The 27982-nt window shown below is 50.9% G+C and overlaps 2 protein-coding genes across 9 annotated transcripts in view; both read left to right on the top strand.

Moving 5' to 3' along the window:
* The window catches only part of FCHO1 (FCH and mu domain containing endocytic adaptor 1), a 41455-nt gene extending 29021 nt beyond the window's left edge, over positions 1 to 12434 (top strand). For 4 of the 5 annotated variants that reach the window (XM_083483672.1, XM_083483673.1, XM_083483674.1 and 1 more), the window contains 10 exons: positions 431 to 1000; positions 2480 to 2583; positions 3399 to 3501; positions 4245 to 4356; positions 7273 to 7428; positions 7832 to 7964; positions 8244 to 8443; positions 11574 to 11638; positions 11788 to 11952; positions 12061 to 12434. In XM_083483672.1, the coding sequence (XP_083339798.1) occupies positions 431 to 1000; positions 2480 to 2583; positions 3399 to 3501; positions 4245 to 4356; positions 7273 to 7428; positions 7832 to 7964; positions 8244 to 8443; positions 11574 to 11638; positions 11788 to 11952; positions 12061 to 12083 (1631 nt within the window). In that variant the 3' untranslated portion in view covers positions 12084 to 12434. The remainder of the gene's footprint in view (positions 1 to 430; positions 1001 to 2479; positions 2584 to 3398; positions 3502 to 4244; positions 4357 to 7272; positions 7429 to 7831; positions 7965 to 8243; positions 8444 to 11573; positions 11639 to 11787; positions 11953 to 12060) is intronic. The other variant, XM_083483675.1, reaches the window with a different exon arrangement.
* Positions 12435 to 18310: 5876 nt separating this feature from the next.
* B3GNT3 (UDP-GlcNAc:betaGal beta-1,3-N-acetylglucosaminyltransferase 3) lies at positions 18311 to 27160 on the top strand. 4 transcript variants are annotated; one of them, XM_083483531.1, is made up of 2 exons: positions 18311 to 18531; positions 25623 to 27160. In XM_083483531.1, the coding sequence occupies exon 2, from the start codon at positions 25629 to 25631 to the stop codon at positions 26772 to 26774; it is 1146 nt and encodes a 381-aa protein (XP_083339657.1). In that variant the 5' UTR covers positions 18311 to 18531; positions 25623 to 25628; the 3' UTR covers positions 26775 to 27160. The 4 variants fall into 4 exon arrangements, with proteins under 4 accessions (XP_083339657.1, XP_083339655.1, XP_083339658.1 ...); XM_083483529.1 differs by lacking the exon at positions 18311 to 18531 and adding an exon at positions 23789 to 23884; XM_083483532.1 differs by lacking the exon at positions 18311 to 18531 and adding an exon at positions 23829 to 23930.
* Positions 27161 to 27982: the final 822 nt, after the last annotated feature.

Here is a 27982-nt window from a genome sequence, read left to right as displayed (position 1 = left end):
AGAGAACTTGGGGAATTGTAGCTCCGTGAGCGGGAAGAGGTTTTCCCCAGCAACTCACGGTGCCATGAACATACTACAGCTCCCAGGATTCTGTTGAAGGTGGGATCGCAGGGCTTTAAATGTGGCCAAAGTGTAGAACTGTAGTTTGGAAGGGGGAGCAGAAAGCCATGTCTTTAAAGGTGTGATGTGGATCTGTAGCGAGAAATAGATAGCTAGATCTATACTGATATTGATATATCGATACATCTATCTATGTCTACCTATATCTATCTATATTTATTTATCAACATCAATATAGATCTATAGATATGTAAATATCAATGCCTATTGATTTTGATATTGACATCTCTATTATTATTGATACCTATATTGTTATCTGTCTATATGGATATCAATGTCTATTTATTGTTCTTCTCCCCCCCCCCCACAGCCCCCCGCTCTTACCTGTTGGCCTCCAGCCCCTCCCCCTTCTCCTCCTCGTCCCCCGAGAACGTGGAAGACTCCGGCCTGGACTCCCCGTCTCACCTGGCCACCGGCCCCTCCCCGGACGCCCGCCTCTGGAGCCCCCGGCCTGGCACCCCACAGAGCCCTCCCGGAAAGCGCCCCCCCAAGGACGGACCCCGCTGCTGCCAGCCGGCCGACGACACCCCGGACCCCTGGCTCCCCCAGCCGGGCTCCCAGGAGCTCCCCGAGTGGGCCCACTCCGTCTCGGCCTGGCCCCCCGCCCCGGCGCCCCCTGGCCACCCCCCAGGCCGGCACGAGTCCCCCTTCAGCGACCCCTTCCTGGAGGCTGCGGCCCCCGGGGGTCGGCGGGGCTGGTCGGCTGCGGAGTGTCCCCCGCGGGGGGGTGAGCGTGACAGCTGCCTCTCCTCGAACTCGGCCTCCTCCTCCTCGTCGTCCCCAGCGCCCCCCAGCAGCGGAGACTCCACCAGCCCTTCTCCTTGGGCGCCACGGGGCAGAGACCTGGAGGGTGCCCCCCCAGATGTGCCGTCGGACCCCGGTGAGTTGCCATTTCCTCTTGCCAGGATCCATGCCACAGGTCGGGTCCCTTCTCATCTGTTGCCTTTGGGTCTGGGTGCGAGACGCGTCTTTTTCTGCAGCGGAGAATGAAATCCTATATGCCTTCCTAGCCATAAGAACCATATATTTATTAGTGTCTATTGCACTCTCGTTTTCTTTTTTCTCATCGTTTTGGATCACTGGATAAGAAATCGGTTAAAAGAAGGTGGGGAATGAAAGGTCTGGGTTGACAGGTCCGGGTTTTCTGTCAATCAACTCATCAATCAATTGGCCGATTTATTACAGGCAACAGAAATAAGAAGTTGGCTAGAGTCTCGGAACAAAGGGGGATTTTTTTATTATTATTAATAAAAATAATTAGGGAACCGCTTTTGGACTTTGTGGGAAAAGGAAATGAATGATTTTGGATTGAGAAGAAATGTTGTTTGGCACCAGAGAAGATGGATGTTGCTCTGGACTGAATGCCTTAAATAACCTTTTTTTTATGTAACGGCAGAAGGAAAATCAGGTGCCCCTTTTCTCTTTCTGTCTTGCTTCTTCCCATTTCCCTCCCCCCCCCCTTTCTTCACTCTCTTCCTGCTTTTTCTTCTCTTTTTTTTAAAGTTAGTTTTCCACATCTCACAGTACTATTGTAATATTATTATTGTCATTTATTTGATTTATTGGATTCAATTTATATACTGCCTTTTATCAGGAGACCCCAGGGCGGTTTGCAACATTAAAAACACATTCCAGAACGTCAATGATAAAAACATTATTTTTATGGAAAACATGAAGAGCAAAGGAGATTGCGCAGGACAGTCTGGTTTCCCAGCAGATGGTCATCTCTCTGGGATTCTGGAGCTATGATTCCTGCATTGCAGGGAGCTGGGCTGGATGAGCTTTGGGGGTCCCTTGCAATTCCACAGTTCTAGGAGTCTTGGGTTCCTTGGGTCTCACAGGTGCTTCAGTTCCTCTCAAGGGCGCGGCTGCTCTCTTGGCAAACGGCCAGAGCTTGAGATCCTCTCGCTTCCTCCTGCCGTAGCTCCCCCCCCCCCCCCCATGATCAGCACAGGCGCCATTGATCCCCTTTGACAACGTGGTTTCCTGGCTGATCCCTCCAGGGCGTCTTCTCCCTTGAAGGCCTTAATAAATCTCATTTCCGAAATCTCCAAATCTTGCACAGCTCTTTCAACCTCGTTATGGTTAACGATTAACAATTGGCCTCTGCATTTTCTTTTTTGCGGTCTGAGCTTTGCTTAATGGCCCAGTAAACGATGGCTGGGCAAACTGATTGTGGATGGATGGGTGGATGAATGGATGGATGGAGAGACAGGATTTAGAGCACCTGAGAGATCTGGGTGCGAATCCCCCCACAGGGCCACAAAGCTCCCTCTCTTTTAAATACTTATTTACATTGATTATCCCAATCCTTGATTATCCCAACCAACCCCCTACTCTCTCTCCCTTTGGCTTGCAGCTTCTCTCCCTCCATCCGCTGCACCCGGATTGACCCCCATGGTAGCCCCCCCTCGGCGATGCCACGCAAAACGGCCCTCGGCAGTCTCAACCGGCAGCGACACGGTGAGCCCCACATGCCCTGGACCCTGTCTGTGCACACAGAGTTGTGTTTCCTCGTACCATTGGGGGGCTGTTCTTTTGTGCAGAGATGCCCCCCAATTTAGCATACTGCGGGTTGGTTAATTTGGGGAGGTTTGCGGCAGAAGTCTTGTTCCGTCACGATCCAAGCCTTCTCAGAGTTGAGTTGAGCCCTTCTTTTTCCATTCTGCTTTTGGCTCCCAGAGGCTGAGAAACATTAACTACGGCTAGCCTACTTAGGGTATGATAAAATAAAGTCTGCAAAGGATTTCTGAATCCTGTCGCAAGGAAAAGCTTGTAAAGTGTACGGATGAGATATAAGAATTTGCTGCAAAGAAGAACGGCTTTTGAAAATGCCGGAGTATGCGGAACTGGCAAGACCGACAGAAAATATTAGAAAGTATTTAAAGAACTACTAAAGCGAGATAAAAACATGAGCAGGACTTGAACTATGAGAAGCAGAGATAATATATTAAGATAAATAGGATAGATTGCACATACTGAAGAGCACAGGTGATTTAAGGGTAAATATGGAAACCATGGAAGAAGGGGATAGGAAGTCAATGGATCAAGTAATTTACAGTTTATGCTAAAATACCTTAAGATTTTTTTGTGTATGTGAAAAATTAATAAATAAGATTTAGAAAAGAGCTAAATGCAACAGAAGCCCTATAGAATTGTGAACAGGTTGTTGGTGAAACGATTGTGAGTCGTCAGAAGTGGTATTATTAATAAGAATAATAAGCATGTTCATCATTTAATAATTCACACGCCTCCCATCTCTCTCGCTGTGCCCCCAGCCTCGCTCGCTCAGCCCCTCGCGTCTCTGGGCCTTGTCGACCCCGCAGAGCTCGGCTGGGATGACGGAGCGGGCCTTCTTCATGGCCACGCAGCCGGGACTCGGTAGGTGCCCCGCGGAGGGGGCTGCGGGCTTGGGGGGCGTGGGGGCACCCGGCTTTCTTTTGTGGAGGCCTCGCCCCATTGCACAAGGAGTCGCAGAGTGTTTCTGGGGGGAGGAGGAGGAATGGGAAATGCTTCGGGGGCCCCCAACTTCTTCAAAATGCCTTAATTTTTTTACCACATAGAAAACAAGAATGACTTAAGGGGTGACTGATGCAAAGGGGGCCTCCTGCTTTCACCTTCAGTTAAGGCAAAGTGGGTACTGGCACCCCTCAGAGTGGGTGGGATTCCCTAGGGGTGCTGGGGGGCAGCAGGTGCCAATGGCCGCCTGACTTCGGAACGCTGGTATCCTCAGATCAAGTTCCTTTGTTTCGTTGAATCGAACGAAATAGTTTTAACTGGGTTTTGAACAAAATGTGCAATTAATTGCCCCACCCAAGCCAGGATAGCTCAGTTGGTAGAGAAGGAGACTCTGGGTTAATCTCTGGGTTGTGGGTTCGAGCCTCAGGTTGGGGGGAAAGATTCCTGCCTTGCAGAGGGTTGAACTAGACAACCCTCCAACTCTACAATTCTAGGATTCCTGCCTTGCTGGGGGTCGGGCTAGATGACTTCTGGGTTCCCCCCCAGCGCTACCATTCCACGATTCTAGGCTCCTCCAAGCCAAATACCCCACATCTTCTTGGGACTCGCTTCCCAACTCCCTGGCATTTCCCCCGTGATCGCTTGACTTTCTCTCTCTCTGGCAGGCGTCTCGCGGGGCCCGTCTCCCGTTGTCCTGGGTTCGCAGGGTGCTCTCCCTGTGGCAACGGCCTTCACAGAATACATCCATGCCTATTTCAAAGGCTGCAGCCCAGACAGGTAATAAACGGAGGACAGAGGGCAGTGTGTGTTTGTGGGGGTGTTTTGGGGGGGGGACCCCTCACCTCATTGCCATTTTCACACCAGATCTGGATGTCCTGGCTCTGCTTCTCGATGCCGCCACTCGCTTAAGCATCAAAATTTGGGACCACCTCCAAACCGATGCCAAAGTTTCGGGCTTCTTTTGTACTGCAAGTCCCATATTCCCCCCCCCAACTGAATACAGTCATACCTCGGGTTACAGATGCTTCAGGTTGTGTGTTTTCGGGTTACGGACATGCCGAAACCCAGAAGTACCAGAACGGGTTACTTGCAGGTTTCGGCGCTCGTGCATGTGTAGAAACACTAAATCAGTGTTTCCCAACCTTTTTTGGGCAAAGGCACACTTGTTTCATGAAAAAAATCTCGAGGCACACCACCATGCCAGATGGGGAAAGGTCACTTTTTACTTATGTAAAAAAAAATAAAAAAATAGTAACAGCATAGAAGATAATGGTTATCTCTTTGATGTCTGATGGGAGGGCATTCCACAGGGCGGGCGCCACTACCGAGAAGGCCCTCTGCCTGGTTCCCTGTAACCTCACTTTTCACAGTGAGGGAATTGCCAGAAGGCCCTTGGCACTGGATCTCAGTGTCTGGGCTGAACGATGGTGGCGGAGACGCTACTTCAGGTATACTGGACCGAAACCGCTTAGGGCTTTAAAGGTCAGCACCAACACTTTGAATTGTGCTCGGAAAGGTACTGGGAGCCAATGTAGGTCTTTCAAGACTGTCGTTACGTGGTCTCGGCGGCAGGTAGCAGCGCTCACAGCTTACGGACTGCACCGTGTAACAGGTGTCTGGCCCAGCAGCCTAAGGCGGACAAGCCACTAAAACAGGCATTCAGAATCCATTCATTTCATAAAACCTGCAGGGCTCAATCTCTGTGTTTGTGTATGTGTGTGTTTCTGTTTTGCCCAAGGGTCTGGGGGTGGGAGAGAGCTCTTTAGCATGATGCTTTTAAAACAATTAAATTATCAACAAACAAACCTGATGATACGAATAGCAACGTCAGGTGCTACCGGGGGGGGGGGGAGAAGGGGGCCTACTCGGAAGTAAATACTGCATCCAGGCGCAATTAGCGCTGATTTAAGGTGCACCAAGACTGCCTAAAAACCTCACCAAAGATATGCAACAAAGCGCTTCGTTGCAGAGGGGAGAGTTTGTGCAGCGTGGAGGCTGGAGGGCTTCTATTCTACATGCGGGGGTTGGGGGGGCGAGGAAAATGTGCTCCGTGGGGGGGCGGGGAAGGCAAGAAAAGGAGCTGAGCTCTAACTATAGGCTCCCACGCTTGAGCAGGCCCGACTCGGTGGGGCGGACCACCCTCTCTCCTGGAGGAGGAGGAGGAAGAGATTCTCATCCACGGCGTGGCCTCCCGCGCTCCTGAACGGGAAATCTCTGCAGCCCAAGACTCTCCGCGAGGCAGCTCCTCCCTTCCTGCCTTGAGCCGCCGCCAGCCGCGCCCCCTCCCCAGTTATCTGCTGCCTGCCAAGCCCCGCCCCTTTTCATTGTCCTCCCCTTCTGTTTATTCCCCTTCCTCCATCCCTCGCTTTTTTTCCTCTTTCCTTTTTTTAAAAAAATATTTTCTCTTCCCCTTCTTTTTTTCCACCCTTTCTTTTTTCTCTTTCTCCCCCCCCTCCCCGCCCTCCTGGGTTAAAGGATTTGAGCAATGGGTCTGGAGGTGGAGCTCGTCGGAGGATTAGCCCGACTCGCCCGCCTCCCTCCCACGGCACACTAGGCAACGTCCGGCGGCACACTAGTGTGCCGCGGAACACTGGTTGGGAAACACTGCACTAAATCACGCTTTGCACATGCACAGAAGTGCCGAATCGCAACTCGTGCGCGCGCAGATGCGGCACTGTGGGTTGCGGACACCGCAGGTTGTGAACATGCCTCCCGCACGGATCACGTTCACAACCCAAGTGTCCACTGTAATAGACGCACAAAACTGGTGTTCGTACTTAACACCCCAAATCCTGGCACTTTCCGATTCGCTCCAAACTGGTGTGAAACTGCACAGAACGAGTATAAAACTTTGACACTGGTTTAGAGGCGATCTCAAAAGTTCTGGGTTTGCGTTTGAAGAAGCTGGTGGCCACTGAGGCGACTGAGGGGTGCAAAAACAGCTTTGAAGGGGCCAGAGCCGCTCAGTTCCACAACCCCATGTGACGTCTTGTGGAGTCGTCCCAGTTCCCGCAAGATCCTGTGCAGTCGCCCCTCGGCTCCCAGAGCCAATCCTGGCCTTGATGCCCAAGGCAGGTGGAGAGCTTGCTTGTTCATGACAGGTCAGCTTGGGTACCTGATGCGAAACAAGGCTTTTAAGGTCTCCGTCTTACTTTGCACGCGGGCTCTGGGAATATGGGTGGTCTCTCTCTCTCAGAGCCACGGCTTCAGATCTATACACTTTTCCTGTTTTGTGGAACAACAACAATTTTATTATTTTCATTCTGCCCATCCGACTGGGTCGCCGCAGCCGCTCTGGGCAGCTCCCAACAAACAATTTAAAATGCAATGAAACCTCAACCAGCTTCGCTGAACTTCCCTTTGCCTCTGCCCGGATCTCTCTGCTCAGTTGGTTGAGCATGAGGCTCTGAATCTCAGGGTCGTGGGTTCAAGCCCCACGTCGGGCAAAAGATTCCTGTATTGCAGGGGTTGGCCTGGATGACCCTCGGGGGTCCCTTCCAACTCTATGACTTGCAAGCAGATGCGGCAGTGTGGGGCAGTGGGCTCTCCTGCTGGCGCTCTTTCGCAGAAGCAAGTGGCAGTCCTTCCTGCGGCATGAAGGGGCTCCTGTGAGGGGACGGAGAGTGCCTGGATTTGGGGGAGACAATAGGGCCAGGGGTGATAATGGCAGGCTCTCTCTCGCCTCTCCTGCAGCTGCCTTGTCAAGGTCACGGGGGAGCTGACCATGTCCTTCCCGGCGGGGATCCTGCGCGTCTTCAGCAGCGCCCCTGCGCCCCCCGTCCTCAGCTTCCGCCTGCGCCACACGGCCGCCATCGACCAGTTCCTGCCCAACACTGAACTCCTCTTCAGGTACCACGGGGGGGGGGGAGATGGGGGGCATAAGGTGCCCCTGTGGGAGAAACTGGAAAAGCCGGGCTCCCTTCCGCTCAGAGGGTCGGATCCAGCTGCCCTGTTCTGCTTTCTCCCCGGGGCTCCCCCAAATCCACTGCGGGGGACTATGTGGACCCCCAAGAATTGCACGTGGTTGGGGGGAGAATGAGAGGGGAGCTCAATCCGTGGGGCAGAGAGCCAGACATCTGAAAGCAGGGGAGAGACAAGTTGGCCTGCTGTTCCTACTGAGTAGGACTTTGTTGGAGCAGGGAGGGAGAGCAAAAAAGAGGGGGTCCTTCTCCTCTCGGATTGTGGGGGGCACCCCACAGAACCAGACTGACCTCCTGGGTGCTGATGGATTTCTCTTCCGCCCCCCCCCAAGTGATGCCTCGCAGAGCGACCCCCACAGCAAGGACTTCTGGCTCAACATGGCCGCCCTCACTGCACACCTCCAGAAGCAGGCGGAGCAGGCGCCGGGCGCCCCCTACTACAACGTCACCCTCCTCAGATACCAGGTGGAAGAGACGGGCCCTGCGGGTGGCTGGGTTGGGGGAGTGAAGAGCCGAGGAACCTCCCCCCCCCCAGTGCTTCCAGACCCCCATCCTCTCTGAGCAGCCAGGGACCACCGGGAGTCCGGAACCAGCCGTGGCTCCTGCATGGCCGGGGGTGGGCTGGATGACCCCCGGGGTCCCATTTGCTTCAGCCTTTCCATGATTCCCCCTCCCATGGCTCCTGCATAGCTGGGGGTGGGCTGGATGACCCTTCTCTCCCCTCTCTCTGCCCCTCGACTCCAGTACTCCAAGCAAGGCCCGCGCTGGGCCCCCCTGCAGCTCTCGGTGGACTGGGCCTGTGGGTCGGAGGCCACGCGGGTGCGCATTGACTACAGCTACAACACAGGGGCTCTGGCCTCGGCCGCGGCCCTGGGAAACGTCCAGATCCTCCTGCCCATTGAAGAACCGGCTGCCAACGTCCAGCCCCAGCCGAGCGCCTCGTGGTGAGACCCGGGTCTGGTTTTGGGGGGGGGGTTGTCTTGGGGAGACCTCCAGCTTCACGGACAAGGTCATGATTACTGTTTATTAAATTAATATTCCGCCCTTGCTGCGTTTGTGGAATATTGATTTATAACGTGTGGTTTTGTGGGCTGACCAAGTCAAAAGGGACTCTGCTTAACATTTGGGAATACGTGGTAGTTAAATAAAAGTCTAAGTCAATGGGAAACAAAGAAGGGGAAAAAAGGGAAAAAATGCTAAAATTCTAAAATATGTTAATATATTGAAATGGAATTGGGAAAAGTATTTCCTATGTTAACTGGAAATCTTAAGTATGGAAATGGAATTAGGAAATACTTTGATGCATTTTAACATTTTATCATTATTATTTTTTAATTGTTACATTGAGCAGTGAGTAATAATAATAATAAATGTATTTATACCCTGCCCATCCGGCTGGGTTTCCCCAGTCACTCTGGGCAGCTCCCAACATATTAAAAACAGAATAAAACACCTAACATAAAAAGCTTCCCTAAACAGGGCTGCCTTCAGATGTCTTCTAAAAGTCCTTGACGTCTGACGGGAGGGTGTTCCCCAGGGCGGGGGCCACCACCGAGGAAGGGAGGAAAGAGAAACATCCTGGAAGCCTGGCAGGCCAACTTTTAAATGCATATTCAATTTTATACTTGTGTTAAATTATATTGAGGTAAAGGGGGGGAGAGAAGCATCTTCACTTGGTCGCAGCCCCCCTGCCAGGTATTCTAGGCTGAGAGTGAGCGACTGGCCCCCAAGGCATCATCGCCCAATGAGCACTGAGCAGGGAGATTGGGACCCTGGTCCCTTGCTTGTCCAGCACTCTAACCACTGCGCCACCGCTGCCTCCACAAATCTCAGCTAGATAGGAACCAGGGCAGGGGGTTGGGCTGGATGACCCCTGGGGTCCCTTCCACCTCTACTGTTCCACGAATGGTCTAGCTCAGCAGAAGGCAGCTTTGGCTACATCAACCTGTCCTGTTTCAATCCTTTTGGGAGCCACATTCAGGGTGACCTCTACTCAGAGTAGACTCACCGAAACCAGAGCAAGCTCAGTGAGCCACGCCAGCTGATTTGGGCAGGTTCTGCTCCGAGTGAGATGCCACCTCCGGAGGAAGAAGTGGCTTTTTTATTTTGCAAACGGGAGCAAAAAACAATTTCCAGAGAAAAAAGGAATAAATCTGTCCTCTGGGGAGGTTGCCTAATCATCGCGGAGCCCCGGCTGGTTCTGCCACCCAGACAGTCCCCGGGAGTCAACAGTTTCTTAACGGGGACCAGAAATGCCTGTTGGGCGAGTCGCTCTTTTGCAAGAGGCCCCAGGGCACGATCGGCAGTAATAATTTGGCAAAATCTGCCCCAAGTTAACCGTGAGTCACCAGAGGCAGCCTGGGGAGCAGGGCTGAGCTTGGCTGCTGGATCTCCGGTGAACTTGGAGATCTCACGGGACCCGGAATCCAGGGGTTGGGGGGACCCCAAGTGTAGCAGGAGCCAAAAAGGGGGCGAAGCAGCCCACCTAGCCCAGCACCCTGTCCTCCCAGTGGCCAAATGTCCCCAAGGACTGGGGAATGGAGATAGACTGCTTCTGGACAGGGAGGTTCTACAAGAGTACAAGGACCCGGCTGGATCTGGGAAATGGCCCTTCTGGGCCAGCATTCTGTTCTCACAACGAAAAAGGCAAATGCAATTCCACCAGAAGTCTCTGCCCCCGAATCCTGGGAACTGTAGTTTGCTAAGGGAGCTGGGAATCATAGCTGCACAAGGGCTAAAAGGCTCCCCTGTTTTAAGAAGGCTTTTAACTGTTTTTCAGATACCAAGTTGTTTTATTGCTTTTTTGCTTGAGCATGAGAGACTAAATCTCAGGGTCGTGGGTTCAAGCCATGTTGGGCAAAAAGATTCCTCCCTTCTTGGACTAGAGGACCCTTGGGTGACCCTCCCAAGCTTGCACTTCTAGGATTCTGCACCCCCCAGTTCATTGGCCCCCAAAACCAAGCAGATGCATTTCCCAAAGGGGAAAGGGAGTCTTGTGGCTGGCGTCCGTCTGTCTCGAGAAGCAATGGAGTGTGGCTCCGGGGGTGAAGCCTCAGCAGCCCCCAAGTGACCTCCTTGGGGCGCAAGCCAGGGCTGTGTGTCTGGGGGTCCGGGGCTGCCCAGATGGCAAGAGCCCCCCCTCGGCCTGGGTGACGGGGTTGGGTGGATGACTCTTGGGGTCCCAAGGCTCCTCTTGTTTTATTCTGTGAGAGCAAGGCGTTGGGCCCCAGCCTGGCTGCAGGAATTGCTGGAAGGTGAGATACAAGACTGTTTTAGGGGCTCCACTCAGATTGGCTCCTTCTTCTCCCACAAGCCAGCAGAGGTTTAGGGTCCAAGTTTTCCTTCTTTCCCAGGTGGACAGATCCTACAGCACAAACAGAAACCGCCTTCTTGACCGGGGCTCTGAGACCCTTTGGCTCCCCTCACCTGCTTCACCCGCCAGTCAAAGCCATTCCCAGCGGAGTCCCTCAGGGATAGAAATCCTAGGATCCAATGGAGGGGAAAATTGAAAAATATTAGAATATTAGAATATCTAACTGTGAAGATACATAAAATGAAAGGGTTTAAGGTCAGGGAGGAGGAGGAGGATTGGCGTGAGAAAATATTGAATTATTTGGGCAGGTTTTAACAATTTGGGGCAATTAAAATGTTAAAAGTTAAATAAACCTTGTGGAGGGAGGAGTGTTAAGGTATCTAGAATTGTACATATGGTTGATTTGAATATGTTATTATTGATTATGTATACCCAATGTATCAGCCGCCTGGGGGTTTTCACTGTTTGTTTTCACTGTGTTTTGGTTGTTGGTTATATATATATCTACGAAAGCATATATATATATATATATATATATATATATATATATATATATATCCTGGAATCCTAGAATGGTAGAGTTGGAAGGGGCCCTGAGGGTCATCCAGTCCAACCTCCTGCAAGGCAGGATTGGCAGTTGTCCCTTACGGGGATCGAACCTGCAACCTTGGCGTCATCAGCACCAGGCTCTCACCAACCGGGCTCTGCAGCAAAATGTCCAAATGGCCCAACCAGCTTGTCTCTTTCTCTCCCTCTTGCAGGAACCTGGAGGAGAAGCGATTGCTGTGGCGGCTCCTGGACCTCCCTGGCACCCACGGGCACCCAGGTGAGCTGGCCAAGGGGTGGCGCGGATGCCAGGCTCCAGTCTTCTTCCTCTTGCCCGCCGCCTGCGCAGGGAAGCAGCAGCTCTCTGGAACCTGGGGGGCCCCATCTCCTTCGCTTGGGTCCATCTCTTCTCTGCTCTTTTTTCTGCAGGATCCGGCCGCCTCCTGGCCAGCTGGGAACCCCTGACTGGTCCCAGCAAGCCCAGCCCTGTGGCAGCCCAGTTCACCAGCGAGGGGAGCACCCTTTCCGGGGCAGATGTGGAGCTGGTGGGCAGCGGGTACCGCATGTCGCTGGTCAAGAAGAGGTTCGCCACAGGTAGTAGGAATGGGGGCTGGCAGAGTCGGGAGGGGCACTAGCGGTCATCTAGTCTGACCTGCTGCAAGGCAGGAATCCCAAAGTTCCCCCCTTGCTCTCCTTTTCCAGGGATTTACCTCGCTGGCTCCTGATCAGACCCCGTCCCAGCAGTCGCCTCCGGTTTGTTCCAAAAGTGTGTCTTGCGACAGGAGGGAGATGTTTGCGTGTTTTTTAATTATTTTTCGCCTGGATTTTAAAACACTGGAGTTGGGGAGAGAGAAGCAGCCACCCAGGAATGGAGGAATGGAGGAGGAGGCGGATCCGTGTGCAGTTCGAGGCGGAAGGGATTTTGCACCGAAGAGCGAGACGTTCCTCCCTTACCACAAATCGCTCCATATTATTTTTATTGTTATTTTGTATTCTCCATCTTTCATTCCTAAGCTGCGTCAGATGCCCAGAAGTCGGGAGGAGGCACTCTCCCATTTTCCAAGCTGCTAAGGGTGGGGGAAAAAAAGGGGGGGGAGAGAATTGCTGTTGGAAAAGTTGCTCTTTTAATAATAAAAACCACTTGTTTTTCTAAAAAACGACTTTGTGTGCGCTGGTTTTTAAAGTTTCCTAAAATCTTTCTTCGAAACACATTTACAGCATAAGCAGATTCCACGCTGGCAAATTCAGGACGCAGAAAATGAAGCACCTGTGTCACCCGGCGCTTAGCTGGACTGTGGAACTCCCTCCCACTGGAAGTTTTCCTCCTTTTCTCATTAGAACTCTCAGACAATCAGGTGAAGCTGAACGTTGGGAGATTTGAGAGAGGAGAGGAAGGGCTGCTTAGATAAAGTGGACTCTTTGCCACAAGAGGCAGTGGATCAGGCATAGTAAATAATAATAATAATAATAATAATAATAATAATAATAATAATAATAATAATAATAGACAGTTGGAATGTTTTATTATTAATATTTTATTAGAAGAATTTCATTTCTAAAAAGAGAAGAAAAAGAAAAGAGCAAATGAGGATGGAAAAGAAAGAAAAATAGGTTATTGACAATTATAACAGCAAGTTATACATCTTTGACAAAATCTTAGTTTTGGGTTCTAACAGTTCTGTTTCTAATTTTGATTTTTCCACCTGGAAGCCAATTTTCTTGTCCAAATTGTATGCCTCCATTATCTGATAATAATGAAGCCAGTCTCGCACTTAGTTTTTTAATTTCTCAAAACTCTGCAATTTCAGTCTCATCTCCCTCTCGTTCCAAAATTTCCCAATATTTTGGCCATTTGGCCTCCATATTGAGCTTTTTCTGTGCTTTTGCTTCCATCAGTGAATACCACCTTGGGGTTTTATTTTCCAATAGGTCCTTATATCTTATCCAAACATTAAACAATGCTTTCCTGACAGTATGGTTTTTAAATGCTTTATGTGCTTTAACCTTATCATACCACAAGTATGCATGCCATCCAAATACATTATTAAAACCTTCTAAATCCAAAATGTCTGTGTTTTCCAGAAGTAGCCATTCTTTCAACCAGCAAAAAGCTGCTGATTGATAATAAAGTTTAAGGTCTGGCAGGGCAAATCCACCTCTTTCCCTTACATCTGTTAGTATTTTAAATTTTATTCTAGGCTTCTTGCCCTGCCAGACAAATCTAGAGATATCTCTCTGCCACTTCTTAAAACAGTCCATTTTGTCCAAAATTTGCAATGTTTGAAACAAAAACAACATTCTAGGCAATACATTCATTTTTATTGCAGCAATACGGCCTAGCAGTGAAAGCTTTAAATTTGACCAGATTTCTAAGTCTTTTTTCACTTCAGTCCAACATTTTTCATAATTGTCTTTAAATAAATTCCCATTTTTAGCTGTCATATTAATCCCCAGGTATTTCACTTTCTTAACCACTGTTAAACCTGTCTCATTCTGAAACCTCTCTTTCTCCATCACAGTTAAGTTTAACTTATTCAGTTTAAATCCTGCAACCTGACCAAATTCTTGAATCAGTTCGAAAACCCTTTTGGTACCAGATTCTGGCTCCTGTAACGTCAATACTAAGTCATCTGCAAATGCTCTCAACTTGTACTGTTTAGCTCCGACTTGTATACCTTTAACCAACCGGTCCCTTCTAATCATATTCAGCAGAACCTCCAGGACCGATATAAAAAGCAATGGGGAGATTGGGCAACCTTGTCATGTCCCTTTTTCTATCTTAAATTCTTCCATCACCACGTTATTTACAATTAATTTAGCCTTTTGTTCTGAATCAATTGCACTTATACCGTTTTCAAAACCTTGGCCTACCCCCATCCCCTGTAGGTTCTTCTTCATAAAACTCCAAGAAATGTTGTCAAAAGCTTTCTCCGCATCCACAAATATCAAAACTGCCTTAGTATTTATGTTCACATTATCAGATAGATGTCTACCCGGGAGAAAGCCTGCTTGGTCTTTATGTAGCATATTTTTTGTCCCATAGGACGCTCCGTCCCATAGGACGCACCTAGTTTTTTGGGGGGGAAATAAAGGAAAAAAAATTTCCCTTTATTTCCCCCCCCCAAAAAAAAGCAGGTCGGGGAAACCAAACCAGGTCGAGGAACAGCGGGATGGCGGCGCTGCGCCTCCCTGCTGTCCCCCGAGCTTGTGGGGCTGGCCCATGTCTGCCCAGCGCAAGGGGCGCTCTGCTTCAGGGCGACCCGCCCGCCAGGCAGCAGGCTGCTATCCGCAGCGTGGGGAGCCCTGCGGGGAACTCCTGCAGGGCTCCCCATGCTGCGGATATCTGTCCGGCGCACGGGGCGCTCTGCTTCAGGGCGCCCCGCCCGCCAGGCGGCAGGCTGCTATCTGCAGCATGGGGAGCCCTGCGGGGGCCTCCCACAGGGCTCCCCACGCTGCGGGTGTGTTCCCGAAGCGCCGGGCGCTCTGCTTTCAGGGCGCCTGACGCTCCGGGAAGCAGGCTGCTATCCGCAGCCTAGACATCCCTGCGGGACCTCCCGCAGGGCTGCCTAGGCTGCGGATGTCTTCCTGAAGCCTCGAGAGCGAGAGGGGTCGGTGCGCACCGACCCCTCTCGCTCTCCAAGCTTCAGCGAAAGCCTGCATTCGCCCCATAGGATGCACCCAGATTTCCCCTTCATTTTTGGAGGGGGAAAAGTGCGTCCTATAGGGCGAAAAATATGGTATCTCTTCCACTAGCACTCTTTTTAGTCTGTTAGCCAAAATGTCTGCAAAGATTTTGTAATCCACATTGAGCAATGATATGGGGCAGTAGTTCTTCAGCTGAGTCTTTTCAGTCTCTGTTTTCGGTACAAGTGTAATATACACTTCTTTCCACGACTCTGGTGCCCTTTTTCCTCCCATTATTTCGTTACAGACTTCTTTTAAAGGTTGTACTAGCCATTTGGAGTACCACGGTTCAGCTCCGCTGCTTCCTTTTATCTGTCCTGAATTTCACGACACTCAGCTTCATTGCATGTCCGCAGGCTGTGCAAGACGATGGTGGAAGGGGAGAAGGAAGAAAATGTGTGTGTGAGAGAGAGAGAACATCCAGTGCAAACAGGGTGTCTGCAAGTAAGCCTGCAGGTAGAACAGGAAAGTCTGGTCAGAGCCCCTGACTGTTTGCTCAGGGATGGTGACATGGCCGTTGCAGAAGGCGTTCATCATGCCTGGGGAACAACAAACTGGGCATAGCTGCAGGTGCTGTTCTTCTAGAAACAGCGTTGGAAGGGGCACCCAGGGGTCATCCAGCCCAACCCACTGCAATAATTAAAATAATAATAATATATTATTATTTATACCCCAACCATCTGGCTGGGTTTCCCCAGCCACTCTGTGGGGCTTCCAACAAATTATTAAAATACAATAGTCTGTTAAACATTAAAAGCTTCCCTAAACAGGGCTGCCTTCAGATGTCTTCTAAAATGCATCTCTGGGTTATTTGTGGGGCATAGGAATTTGTTTTTTTCTCTCTCTCCAAAATATAGTCCGGCCCTCCACAAGGTTTGAGGGCCAGTGGACCGGCCCTCTGCTGAAAATGACCCCTGGTGTTTGCTGACCCCTGGTGTAGTTATTTACTGCAGGGTCAGAATCACAACTGTACCCCCCCCCATGGTCACCCTACCAGTTTCAGAACTCTCCAATTAACTCTCCAACATCTTCTGAGGTCAAAGAATCTCAGAATTAAAGGGTAGGAAGAGACCCCAAAGGTCATCCATTCCAACCCCCTGCAAAGCAGGAATCTGCTAAAGCACCCTGGCAGATGGTCAAACAACCTCCACTTATGAACCTCCAAGGAAGGAGAGTACGCAACCTCCTTTCCATGGTAGAAAAGCTCTTGTTGGCATACAGACAACCTCTGCATACATTCCAGTTTGCCAGCACCCTTCTTAAATTGTGGCACCCAGAATTGGACACAGGACTCCAGGTGTGGTCTCACCAAGGCAGAAGAGAGCAGTTCTGTTTCTTCCCTTAATCTGAACACTAAAGGTAAAGGGACCCCTGACCGTTAGGTCCAGTCGCGGACAACTCTGGGGTTGCAGCGCTCACCTTGCTTTATTGGCCGAGGGAGCCGGCATACAGCTTCCGGGTCATGTGGCCAGCAGGACTAAGCCGCTTCTGGCGAACCAGAGCAGCGCACAGAAACACTGTTTACCTTCCCGCTGGAGTGGTACCTATTTATCTACTTGCACTTTGAGGACCTTTCGAACTGCTAGGTTGGCAGGAGCAGGGACTGAGCAACGGGAGCTCACCCCGTCGCGGGGATTCGAACCACCGACCTTCTGATCGGCAAGTCCTAGGCTCTGTGGTTTAGACCAGAGCGCCACCCACGTCCCTTGATCTGAACACTATGCTTCTCTTTATACAACCTAGAAGAGCACTCACTTTTTCTGCTGCTGCATCACCCTGTGGACTCATGTTCAGACCCCTAGAGACCCTCTTCACAGGCCCTGCTAGTAAGCCAGGTGCCTGGTTCTTCCTGCCCAAGTGCCAAACCTGGCACCTGTCCCGACTGAAATTCATTTGTTAGTTTGCGCCCAGGTCTGCAATGTGTTGTGGTCATTTTTAATCTCCTGTGACTCCTCCTAGTTTGGTGTCCCCTCAATTCATTTTTTTCCAATTTAATTTTTATCAAGTTTCAACATTTTAAACATATACAGTTTTATTCTCAGATGAGCCAAGAGTCATAAATCAGTTTCAAAGAATAGCCATCTCTTTGGCTTTCTCCACCTTTGTCCATGCAGGTCACTCAAATAATACATTTTGTAACTGTGGTTACCTGAGCTCAGTCACTGCACAGGCAAGTGGAACAGAGTCTGAGGTGGCTCAACTGGCAGAGCAGGAGACTCAATCTCAGGGTCGTGGGTTTGAGCCCTGCTTTGGGCAAAAGATTCCTGCATTGCAGGGGGTTGGACTGGATGACCCCGGGGTCCCACCATCTCTGCAATTCTATGATTCTGTGATTCTGTGATTCTTTACAAAGCCTCCATGAATCGCCAACAGAGACTTAATTACAGACTTCTGTTCCCGAGTAGAAGTTAACCACTCACAATTTAATCTTAATTCCTTGCTGCTGCTGATTTTTGAGTCACTTTCCCCAATAATGCTGTTTGCCAAACTGCATCTTACTGTGGTTAGTCCTTGTCATGATTCTGCCCTCCCCCCCCCGTCCTGCCAATTGTACTCCCGCAGCAGTTAAAAGATGTGTTCTTTCTAAAGTTTTAATCTATTGTGGTTTGCACACTTTCTGCAGGTTTTAAATTATTATTATTTATGACATTTATATACTGTTGTTCACCTGAGGATCACAGGGCGGTGTACAATATAAAAACAGAAAATTACATAGCAAAGTAACAAATGAAAACAGCACGCTACCCCACCCCGTTTAAAAGGCAACAGATGGTTTAATTAGCCAAATTAAATTTTTAGTGGTAACATTATCTTTTCATCTTCCTTGCAAACCGCTTTCCCTTTACAACCAACTGGCAGATTAATTGTATGAAATAACAATTTATATAGTCTGTTTTCTCCCCCCCTTTTGCTACATATTGTTGCAACATTATTATTATTTATTCCATTTATATACCCTTTTATCAAAAGATCCCAGGGTAATATTGCACCAGTCATAAAAACATGATAAAAAGCATGATAAACACGAATACTGTCTGAGAATCGTAGAACTGTAGAGTGCATTTATTCATTTATTTACTACTACTATTATTTTTCCAAAACGGGGTGGGGAGAAGACAAAATTGGACCCTGTGGGTCCAGCGAGGGGAAATTAAGCCGCCCAGGTGTTGCCTGGGAGATCTGGTTCCCTTCCTCCACGCCCTTGAGATTATTCCTCTTTTCTCTCTCTCGGGCTCAAACACACACCTGTAATCTTATCAGGCTCTCCTTCCACAAAGCCAGGCAGCACCTCGCTCTGCTTCCCCCCTTCCTTTTTGGGGTGCTTGGAGCCGACCTTGCTCTGGGTGTGGGGGTACCTTCAAGCCCCGCCCCTTGGCCGTGCCTGGCCCCGCCCCCTTACCTGCCCAGGTGAGTCAGGCTACCAGGTGCGCGAGGCAGACGGACTCTTTGCCGGAGTCCTGCAAGGCGGAGAGGCGGCTCAGTCTCTGGGTGAGTCCATTCAGAAGCCTTGGTGCTTTTGGGGGGGGGGGAACAAAAAACCCCAATTAGAATTAGGATGTGTGTCTGTAGACTATTGTATTTTAATATTCTGTTGGAAGCCGCCCAGAGTGGCTGGGGAAACCCACCCAGATGGGCGGGGTATAAATAATAAATTATTATGATTATTATTATTCTCCAGATAAGCACAATAAACCCATGATAAAGAAATATTGTCACAGCAGGTTCAAAGGAGCATTAGGCTGGACTTTGTCTCTGAACTTGTTGATCCAAAACATTGCCAAAAAAATTAAATAAATCTATTTCCTCCCCATTAACACGCAGGGCTGGTTGTAATTATTATCTTACTCAGAGTTTCCAGATTTTTCTCAACCCATTCAGGTGTAGTGGGACGTTTGCTTTTTTCCCTTCCAGTTTTTAGCTGTTATAATCTTAAAACACTTTAAAGCTATTATAACCTTAGCATTTACCTTTTAGCTATTGCTTTATAATCTTAGTGTTTGCTTTTTAGCTATTATAAATCTTTGCAGCTGTTAAACACTATTTCTGGATGAAGATTTCTTTTTTAAAAACTGGCAAGAGTTAAATGGTATAAAAAGTAAATAATCAAAAAAATGAAGAGCTGCACTGAGCAGTAAACAGGCGCAGCGGTGATCAGCCCTGCAGGGATTGATGTCCTCCGCGTGGCGCTGGTTTGGGGCCTCTGGGAGTTGTAGTTTGGAAGAGCTGGAAGAGACTGACGCCCTGCAGGCTGTTCCAGAAGATGCTTTCATTTATTCTTACGTATTTATTTATACACCACGTGAAAGGGACTCAAGGCAGCTGACATATAAAAGCAAGAACCACATTTTTTCGGGTGGGGGTCATTAAAAAGCAGTTAAACATTGATAGACATAAGACTATCTATATCTATAAAATCTGTTTTAAATAGAAACAGCACCAACTTTTCATTAAAGCAGTCAGCTCCCCAAAGACTGTTGGAACAAGGAAATCTTCAGCCAGGAAGGATCTGGGCTGTTTTCCTGAGGAAGGGAGTTCCAATGATCCCAGCCAGCGAGAAGGGGGAATGTGGCTCTCTCTCGCTCTCTCCATGTGAACTGTACAACAATCCTTCGAGGAAGGCTAGACTGAGAGGGCACACAGCTGGCTCCCCAGGTCAGACCTTTCATGGCCAGGTGGGGGGATTTGAACCCCACCATGTCTCCAGGTAGGGCTGGAAGAGGCACCCTTCCCCCAGTCCCGGAGAGCTGCTGCCGGCTGAGCTGGAAGACTCAGCAGCATCCAGTGTTCCTACTTATGCCATCCTTTTGTTGGGAACCAAGAGACTAGACTCTTCCTTCATTTCTAGGGAGGACTGTAGCTCAGCAGAACATTCATTCCGCATGCAGGTCCCTGAGCTCAAGCCCTTGAGGGCATCTCCAGGTTAGACTAAAACAATGGAGAGCTGCTCCTTTCTTGTCACTTGAAGACATGGGTTCACGTCCTACTCTCTGGAGCAGGAGAAACCAAGCTTGCTCCCCCTTCCTTGAGGCAGCCCTTGAGATGTTGGAAGATGGCTCTCCTGTCTCCTCTCAGTCTCCTCTTTCCAGGCTAAACATCCCCAGCTCCTTCAACCGTTCCTCATCAGGCTTGGTTTCCAGTCCCTTGATCATCTTGGTCTCCCTCCTCTGCACACCTTCCTGCTTGTCAACATCCTTCTTAAATTGTGGTGCCCAGAACTGGACACAGGACTGACCAAGGTGTGGTCTGACCAAGGCAGAATAGAGTGGCACTGTGACTTCTCTTGATCAGGAAACTAGACTTGTGGATGAGGCCTAGGATGGCATTAGCTTTTTTTGCTGCTGCATCACACTGTTCACTCCTGTTCAGCTTGTGGTCCACCAAGACCCCTCAGTCCTTTTCACATGGACTCTCCTTCCTTGGAGGTTTTTAAGCACAGGTTGGGGGCCATCTGTCATGGATGCTTGAGCTGAGATTCCTGCATTGCAGGGGGTTGGAGTAGATGACCTTGGGGGTCCCTTCCAACTCTACCATTCTATGATTCTACTGGCAAGGCAGGTGTCCCCCATCTTATATTTGTGCATCTCATTCTTCCTGCCTAAGTGCAGAACCTGACATTTTCCCTCTGGAGATGCTTTGGTCTCTAGTGGGGAACAACCCCTCATGAGACGACCAGGATGTCAGGTCTGCACTCTCTCCATCTAAATCCAGGCCTAAATATGTGAATAAATCAAATTTATAAGCTGCAACAGCCTAGAATAGCATTGGTGTTTTTTATTTTTCATGCTCCTCTGCCCTCCGGAGTCTGAGGTATCAGTGCTCCTGAAACCAGGAGGGGAGAGTTGCCTCTAGCACTCAAATCCTGCTTATGGGGTTTCCCAAAAGTGGCAATAGGTCGGCTGCTGTGAGAACAGAATGCTGGACTAGGTGGGCCATTTCCCTGATCCAGCCGGGTCCTTGTAGAACCTCCCTGTCCAGAAGCAGTCTATCTCCATTCCCCAGTCCTTGGGGACATTTGGCCACTGGGAGGACAGGGTGCTGGGCTAGGTGGGCTGCTTCGCCCCCTTTTTGGCTCCTGCTACACTTGGGGTCCCCCCAACCCCTGGATTCCGGGTCCCGTGAGATCTCCAAGTTCACCGGAGATCCAGCAGCCAAGCTCAGCCCTGCTCCCCAGGCTGCCTCTGGTGACTCACGGTTAACTTGGGGCAGATTTTGCCAAATTATTACTGCCGATCGTGCCCTGGGGCCTCTTGCAAAAGAGCGACTCGCCCAACAGGCATTTCTGGTCCCCGTTAAGAAACTGTTGACTCCCGGGGACTGTCTGGGTGGCAGAACCAGCCGGGGCTCCGCGATGATTAGGCAACCTCCCCAGAGGACAGATTTATTCCTTTTTTCTCTGGAAATTGTTTTTTGCTCCCGTTTGCAAAATAAAAAAGCCACTTCTTCCTCCGGAGGTGGCATCTCACTCGGAGCAGAACCTGCCCAAATCAGCTGGCGTGGCTCACTGAGCTTGCTCTGGTTTCGGTGAGTCTACTCTGAGTAGAGGTCACCCTGAATTTGGCTCCCAAAAGGATTGAAACAGGACAGGTTGATGTAGCCAAAGCTGCCTTCTGCTGAGCTAGACCATTCGTGGAACAGTAGAGGTGGAAGGGACCCCAGGGGTCATCCAGCCCAACCCCCTGCCCTGGTTCCTATCTAGCTGAGATTTGTGGAGGCAGTGGTGGCGCAGTGGTTAGAGTGCTGGACTAGGACCAGCGAGGGACCAGGGTCCCAATCTCCCTGCTCAGTGCTCATTGGGCGATGATGCCTTGGGGGCCAGTCGCTCACTCTCAGCCTGACTTTGAGAACCTGTTCACAACAAGGAATCGCAGCTAGATTATCAGAACTATACAACTGGAATCTCAGGGTCATGGGTTTGAGTCCCACGTTGGGTGATAGATTCCTGCATTGCAGGGGGTTGGGCTAGATGACCCTCGGGGACCCTCCCATTTTGATGATTCTGTGTGAAACGGCTGGCCTCCTCACCACACAGCACTGCCCTGGCTGGACCCCTCCTCATTTTGGGCCACCTCGGATTGAGTCCAAAGAGGCTGTTGGCAATTTCCACCCGCAAAGAAACCAGCTTAGCTGCATTCTGAGCTAGCAGAATGTCCTGCGCTGGAGTTCTCTTGGGGCCAGTTTTGTGTGCAATGCAGAGGCGAATGCCATGGGGCGGGTGTGCTTGGAATGTGACTTGAGGTGGGGTCTGCCCAATGAGGGAGGGGTCCCCTTTTTGACGCGGCCTCTGGTTTGGTTGCAGCCCTGCAACATTCCACCGGTGACAGAAGAACCACCTGATGAGATCAGGCCAGCTCCTGCTCTCACAGGTGCTCAGAGTTAAGCTGTGGAACTCCCTGCCACATGAGTGGCCACCAACTTAACATGGCTTTCAAAGAGGATTGGCCAAATCCATGGAGGAGGAGAGGGCTATTGATGGCTCCTAGCCAGGGTGGCTGTGCTCCACAGTCAGAGGCAATGTGTGCTCCTGAATCCCCGTGCCTGGCAGCCCCAGGAGGGGAGAGGGCACTTTTGCTGGAATCCTGCTTGCAGGGCTTCTGTGAGAACAGGATACTGGACAGACGGGCCCTTTTTGGGTCTGATCTAGCAATCCAGTTCTTCTTTTGGAACCTCCAGGTCCAGGGACAGTCTATCTGGATTCCTCAGCTCTTAGGGATCTCCAGCCCCTGAGAAGACAGGCGTATTGAATCATAGAAGTGCAGAGTTGGAAGGAACTCTGAGGATCATCTCATCCAACCCCCTGCAAGGCAGGAATTGTTAGCAGGGAGAATCATAGAAATGTGGAGTTGGAAGGGGCCCTGAGGGTCATCCAGCCCAACCCCCTGCAAGGCTCAATCTCAGCTGAAGCATCCCAGACAGAGGGCCACCCAACCTCCAAGAAAGGAGAGTCCACCACTTCTCATGGGAGTCTGTTCCACTGCCGATCAGTTCTTGCTGTTGCAAATAAGGCAGAGACATGGCTGGCTGTGGAAGCATTGCAGTGAAAGACTTTGAAGCAGTGGTGACCGTTGCCTTCAGAATTATAGGCAGGGCTCCGTCTGGCAGCTTCATTGTGTCCTTCATTTGGTGCAGGGATTTTATTTTCCGGATAAACAGGGCTCTGTTTTTGCACCTACATGCAGACCACTTTTCATTGTTCTCTGAGACATGGAGAAAAAGGGAAAGCGGGACATTCTGGGGTCAAGAGGGAAACCGGGACAGCATTTGTAGTTCCGGAACTGTCCCTGGGAAACTGGGACCCTGGAGGGTCTGCAACTGGCTCATTGGGGCAAGGCCTACTGGGGAGAGTTGCTCATTGGGCCTCAGTGCAAAGCAACTTCTGGCGTTCCATGCAAACCCATCCTTTTTTCCAAAAGCATGAGGTCTAGAAACTTAGCTCCTGCAGAAGTCCTCAGGTTCAATCCTGAAATCTGCCGGAAAGCCACTGCAGGGTCATCTAGTCCACACACACCCCCCCCGACTGGTAAATGACGCGGCTCCCTGTGTTTTGATGAGTGAAGCACCCTGAGATAAATATATCAAAGAGAGCATTTCCCAACTGGTCTGGAGTCAGTTTGTGCCTTAGCAAAGTCATTGCAGGAAACTGAGTTATTAATGCCTTCCGGAAATTGTCGGAGGTTGCACAACAGACCCCAAAATAGCTAGAAAGGGAAGCAAGAGCGGAAGCAATGGCTTCAGGTGCAAGCAGAGGCCAAGTGCCGCGGGGTGCAGGGAGTTCCTTTCTCCGAAACAGACCAAAGAACTGCTCAAGTCGAAGATGCAACTGGCAGAGGGCAGGGTCCAAAGGGTGGGGAAGGAGATTCTGGCTTATCATCAGGAACAAGTTTCTGAGGGTAAGAGTCCTTCGATGGCAGAGTGGACTCCCATGAAAGAAGGTGTTGGGAGGTTGCTAAGCAGAGGTTGGGGGGCCACCTGCCAGGGATTCCTGTGCTTCTTGCATGGCAGGGGGTTGGACTGGATGACCCTCGGGGTCCCTTCCAACCCTCCAATTCTATGACTCCATTTCACCATCTTGAAAGGATTTTTAAAGTTTCTTTTCTTTTTTGCATTTTGGGAATTTGTTCCTTGCTGCCTTTGCACTTTGAAAGGTCTCTGGGCTGGCTGTGCAGATTGTTTGCTGGGAGATATTGCCAGATAAGGACTCCTTTAATTGGAGCCTGTGGCTTGGAGAAAGCAAACAGGGAAATAACAAGCGCTTGGCACCAGGGGCTCTGCGGGACTTGTTGCCACAACACACACAGAGAGAGAGAGACCAAGTCTTGGCTGGGAAGGAGGAAGAGGATCTAGGAATACAATGGTACCTCGGGTTAAGTACTTAATTCATTCTGGAGGTCCGTACTTAACCTGAAACTGTTCTTAACCTGAAGCACCACTTTAGCTAATGGGACCTCCTGCTGCCGCCACACCGCCAGAGCACGATTTCTGTTCTCATCCTGAAGCAAAGTTCTTAACCTGAAGCACTATTTCTGGGTTAGCGGAGTCTGTAACCTGAAGCGTATGTAACCTGAGGTACCACTGTAATTATAACTGCAGGTCAGAGAAAAGGAAACTAAGGGAAGAAGAGGGGTTTGGATTTGATATCCCGCTTTATCACTACCGAAGGAGTCCCAAAGCGGCTGACATTCTCCTTTCCCTTCCTCCCCACAACAAACACTCTGTGAGGTGAGTGGGGCTGAGAGACTTCAGAGAAGTGTGACTGGCCCAAGGTCACCCAGCAGCTGCATGTGGAGGAGCCGAGAAGCGAACCCGGTTCCCCAGATTACGAGACTACCGCTCTTAACCACTACACCACACTGGCTCTCAAGAGACTTAAACCTTTGCTGTCTCTTGTCATGTCCTACTGGGGAATAGTTGCTGTGCTCACTAGGCTTGACAGCCTGTGCAGATACTGTTTTTGCTAGAAAATGTTAGGATTTTACGTAACTGATGCTGGTTAGTGTGATTAGTATAAATCACATGAGATGTCCGAGAAGAGTGTGGGAACGGAAGACGGTCTTATCTCTTCCGTCGGAGAGTGTTATTGGACTGTACTTTCATTTTGCTGTGTGCTTTCTGGTTTTCTGCCAGAGTTTGGAAGGCACAGACGTGATTATGGATTCTCTGTATATATTGTGAATAAAACGTAGTTTAGATCTTTGGATGTCTCTATCTTCTTGCTGCGTGATGCCGAAAGACTGGTGTGCACTTTTCGTATGAGAAGTGTTGCAGAGGGGCACTCGGGAGTGAAGGGACATGCCATTCCAGAGACGTGCCCACTGGGAGACGCTGGGAGGTACTGGGGGTCTGCCGTCCCCCCCAGGAGAGCTTGCCAACAGAAAAGAGTCCACTCCTATTTGCATGGTGTGATTTACTCCTGGTTCCCGCCTGGATCAGTCCTCGGTGAGCGTATGTGTGTGAGAGAGAATCTACCTCATTCCCTGAGCTGTAGGGTTGGAAGGGACCCCAAGGGTCATCCAGCCCAACCCCTGCAACACAGGAATCCCTCGTGTGCCTCTCACCCCCTCTGTTCTTCCCTTCTCTCCCAGGTGGAAATGTCGCGACGTTGGTCCTACAAGGTGGAAGCTGCCGTCTTGGGCGTGGTGGGCTTCATGGGGCTCTGCTTTCTCCTCCAGACGGACGAGGACCCTGCTGTCTCGACGGAGCCCAGAGCTGCCACCCCAAGTCCATCCCCGCCTGCTGCCGCCACCCAGCCCTGGCGCAGCCCCGCTGCCGAGTGCCGCGAGAACGTCTCCGTGGCCAGCGTCCCTGGCTTTGCCGAGCTGCCGGGCCACATCCAGGACTTTTTGCGCTACAAGCACTGCAAGGTGTTCCCGCTGCTCCTGGACTTGCCGGAGAAATGCGGGCGCCCCGAGTCCTCGCACGAGGTCTTCCTCCTGCTGGCCATCAAGTCCTCTCCGGGGAACTACGAGCGCCGGGAGATCATCCGCAAGACCTGGGGCCGCGAGCGGACCTTTGAGGGCGTCCACATCCGCAGGGTCTTCCTGGCGGGGGTCCCGGGGAATGCCCGCGATGCCCGCAAGCTTGGCCGGCTGCTGCGGCTGGAGACGGAGGAGCACGGGGACATCCTGCAGTGGGGCTTCCAGGACAGCTTCTTCAACCTGACGCTCAAGCAGGTCCTCTTCCACGCCTGGATGGAGTCTCGCTGCCCCGGCGTGCGGTTCGTCTTCAACGGGGACGACGACGTCTTCGCCAACACGGACAACATGGTGCGCTACCTTCTCGGCATCCCGGGTGCGGGAGATGAGCATCTCTTTGTGGGGCAGCTGATCACCAATGTGGGCCCCATCCGCGAGAAGTGGAGCAAGTATTACGTCCCCGAGCAGGTGACCACCTCCAAGTCGTACCCGCCCTATTGCGGCGGCGGAGGGGTCCTCATGTCCGGCTTCACCTCGCGGACCATCTACCAAAAGTCCCTGGGCATTGAGCTGTTCCCCATCGACGACGTCTACCTGGGCATGTGCTTGGAGAGGGCGGGACTGGCGCCCGCCTCGCACATGGGCATCCGCACGGTGGGGGTGCGCGTGCCCTCGTCCAAGCTCGAGTCCTTCGACCCCTGCTATTACAAGGAGCTGCTCCTGGTGCACCGATTCGTTCCTTACGAGATGCTGGTGATGTGGGATGCCATCCACCAACCAGACTTGGTCTGCGGGAAGAAAGTCGTTTTCCGAAACCTCTGAGGCTGGGGCGGGGGGGGGGATTTTGGATGTGTGTGTGAATGGGGGAAACTGCGATGGAGGATGCCCTTTCCTTGCAGGATTTGCTCCTCTCTCGAACTCGTCTCCTGCAGCAGAGGGCAATGTTTCCTTGAGGGATTTCCCACTCTCTCGAACTCTTTTCCCCTGGACAGAGAACCGCAGGGAGGGTGTGTGTCTCTGTATTTGAGGGGCTGCGGCAGCTATGGGTGGGGTGGGGCTTGTTGGGGTAATTTATTCTTCGCCCTTAGCCCTTCAGTGTAAGCCGAGCAGATGGCTCGGGTGCAGCTGGCTTCTCTTGGACTGGTTTGACTTCTTCAAAGGGGAAAGCCTTTGCAAAAGGGATGGCAATAAAGAATTGAACATTGAAATTGTAGCAGCTTTGACAATCCTGACCCACAATGCAACACTCCTCTGGGGTCTTCCTGGTAGGACGTGCTGCGCCCAGGAACCCCAAAACTCCTTTATCTTCCAACTCCAAGGTTCTATGATCCTGTCCTCCTTGTGGAAAAGAGGCAGCTGTGGTTTGGGTTGGGCAAAGGGCAGCCTGGAGTTCCTGCTTGGGGAGCAGCCATAAGGCTGGTGTGGGTGATACTTCGTTCCCATGCCAGCAAACGAAGAAAGGGAGTGGTGGTGCAGTGGTTAGTGTGTTGGACCAGGACCCAGGAGGGACGAGGGTTTGAATCCCACCACTCGGCTGTGACGCTCAGTGTGGACCTTCGAGGTGGTTGGAGTCTCTCTCTTCTCTCTCTCAGCCTAGCCTTCCTCGTGGGGGGGGACCCCTTCCAACTCTAGGATGCTATGATTGGCAGTGGCTCCTGACTGGATTTGCATTCAGGTGCTGTGCTCACCCTTGCTTACATAATTGCTTCCTTTGGCCTTGATTGACAGACGCTAAAGCAGGATGTTCTCTGTAAAGGCCAGATAAACAGGGTGTGTGGTGCCTTACAGGGACTGCCATTGTTCCAGAGCCAGGAATGATCACCAGAATGACGAGCAATCCATCACAAAGTTTCCTTCACCTGTTGCTCAATTTGTACCACAGGCCCGCAATTCTTTGATCTTGGCCCTTGCTCCTGAGGCGCAACGGAGGGTGTCTTTGGGGTGTGCAGTCAAACTGCTGCACTAACAGCACCCAAGTGACCCCCCCCCCTTGGCACAGGCCTGGGTCTTGTGTCTGGGCGTCCTGGGCT

The sequence above is a fragment of the Podarcis liolepis genome, assembly GCF_965112155.1.
Source record: "Podarcis liolepis genome assembly, chromosome: 18".
Taxonomy (NCBI): Eukaryota; Metazoa; Chordata; class Lepidosauria; order Squamata; family Lacertidae; genus Podarcis; species Podarcis liolepis.
The sequence above is the reverse complement of the archived record's forward strand: the minus strand, read 5'-3'. Positions and strand labels throughout refer to the sequence as shown.

Bases quoted from the DNA above. Each gene is read 5' to 3' on its own strand.
- B3GNT3 (XM_083483529.1), top strand. From the start codon at position 23,855: ATGCAACTGGCAGAGGGCAGGGTCCAAAGG. The intron at 23,885-25,622 runs GTGGGGAAGGAG...CTTCTCTCCCAG, and splicing joins CAGAGGGCAGGGTCCAAAGG to GTGGAAATGTCGCGACGTTG.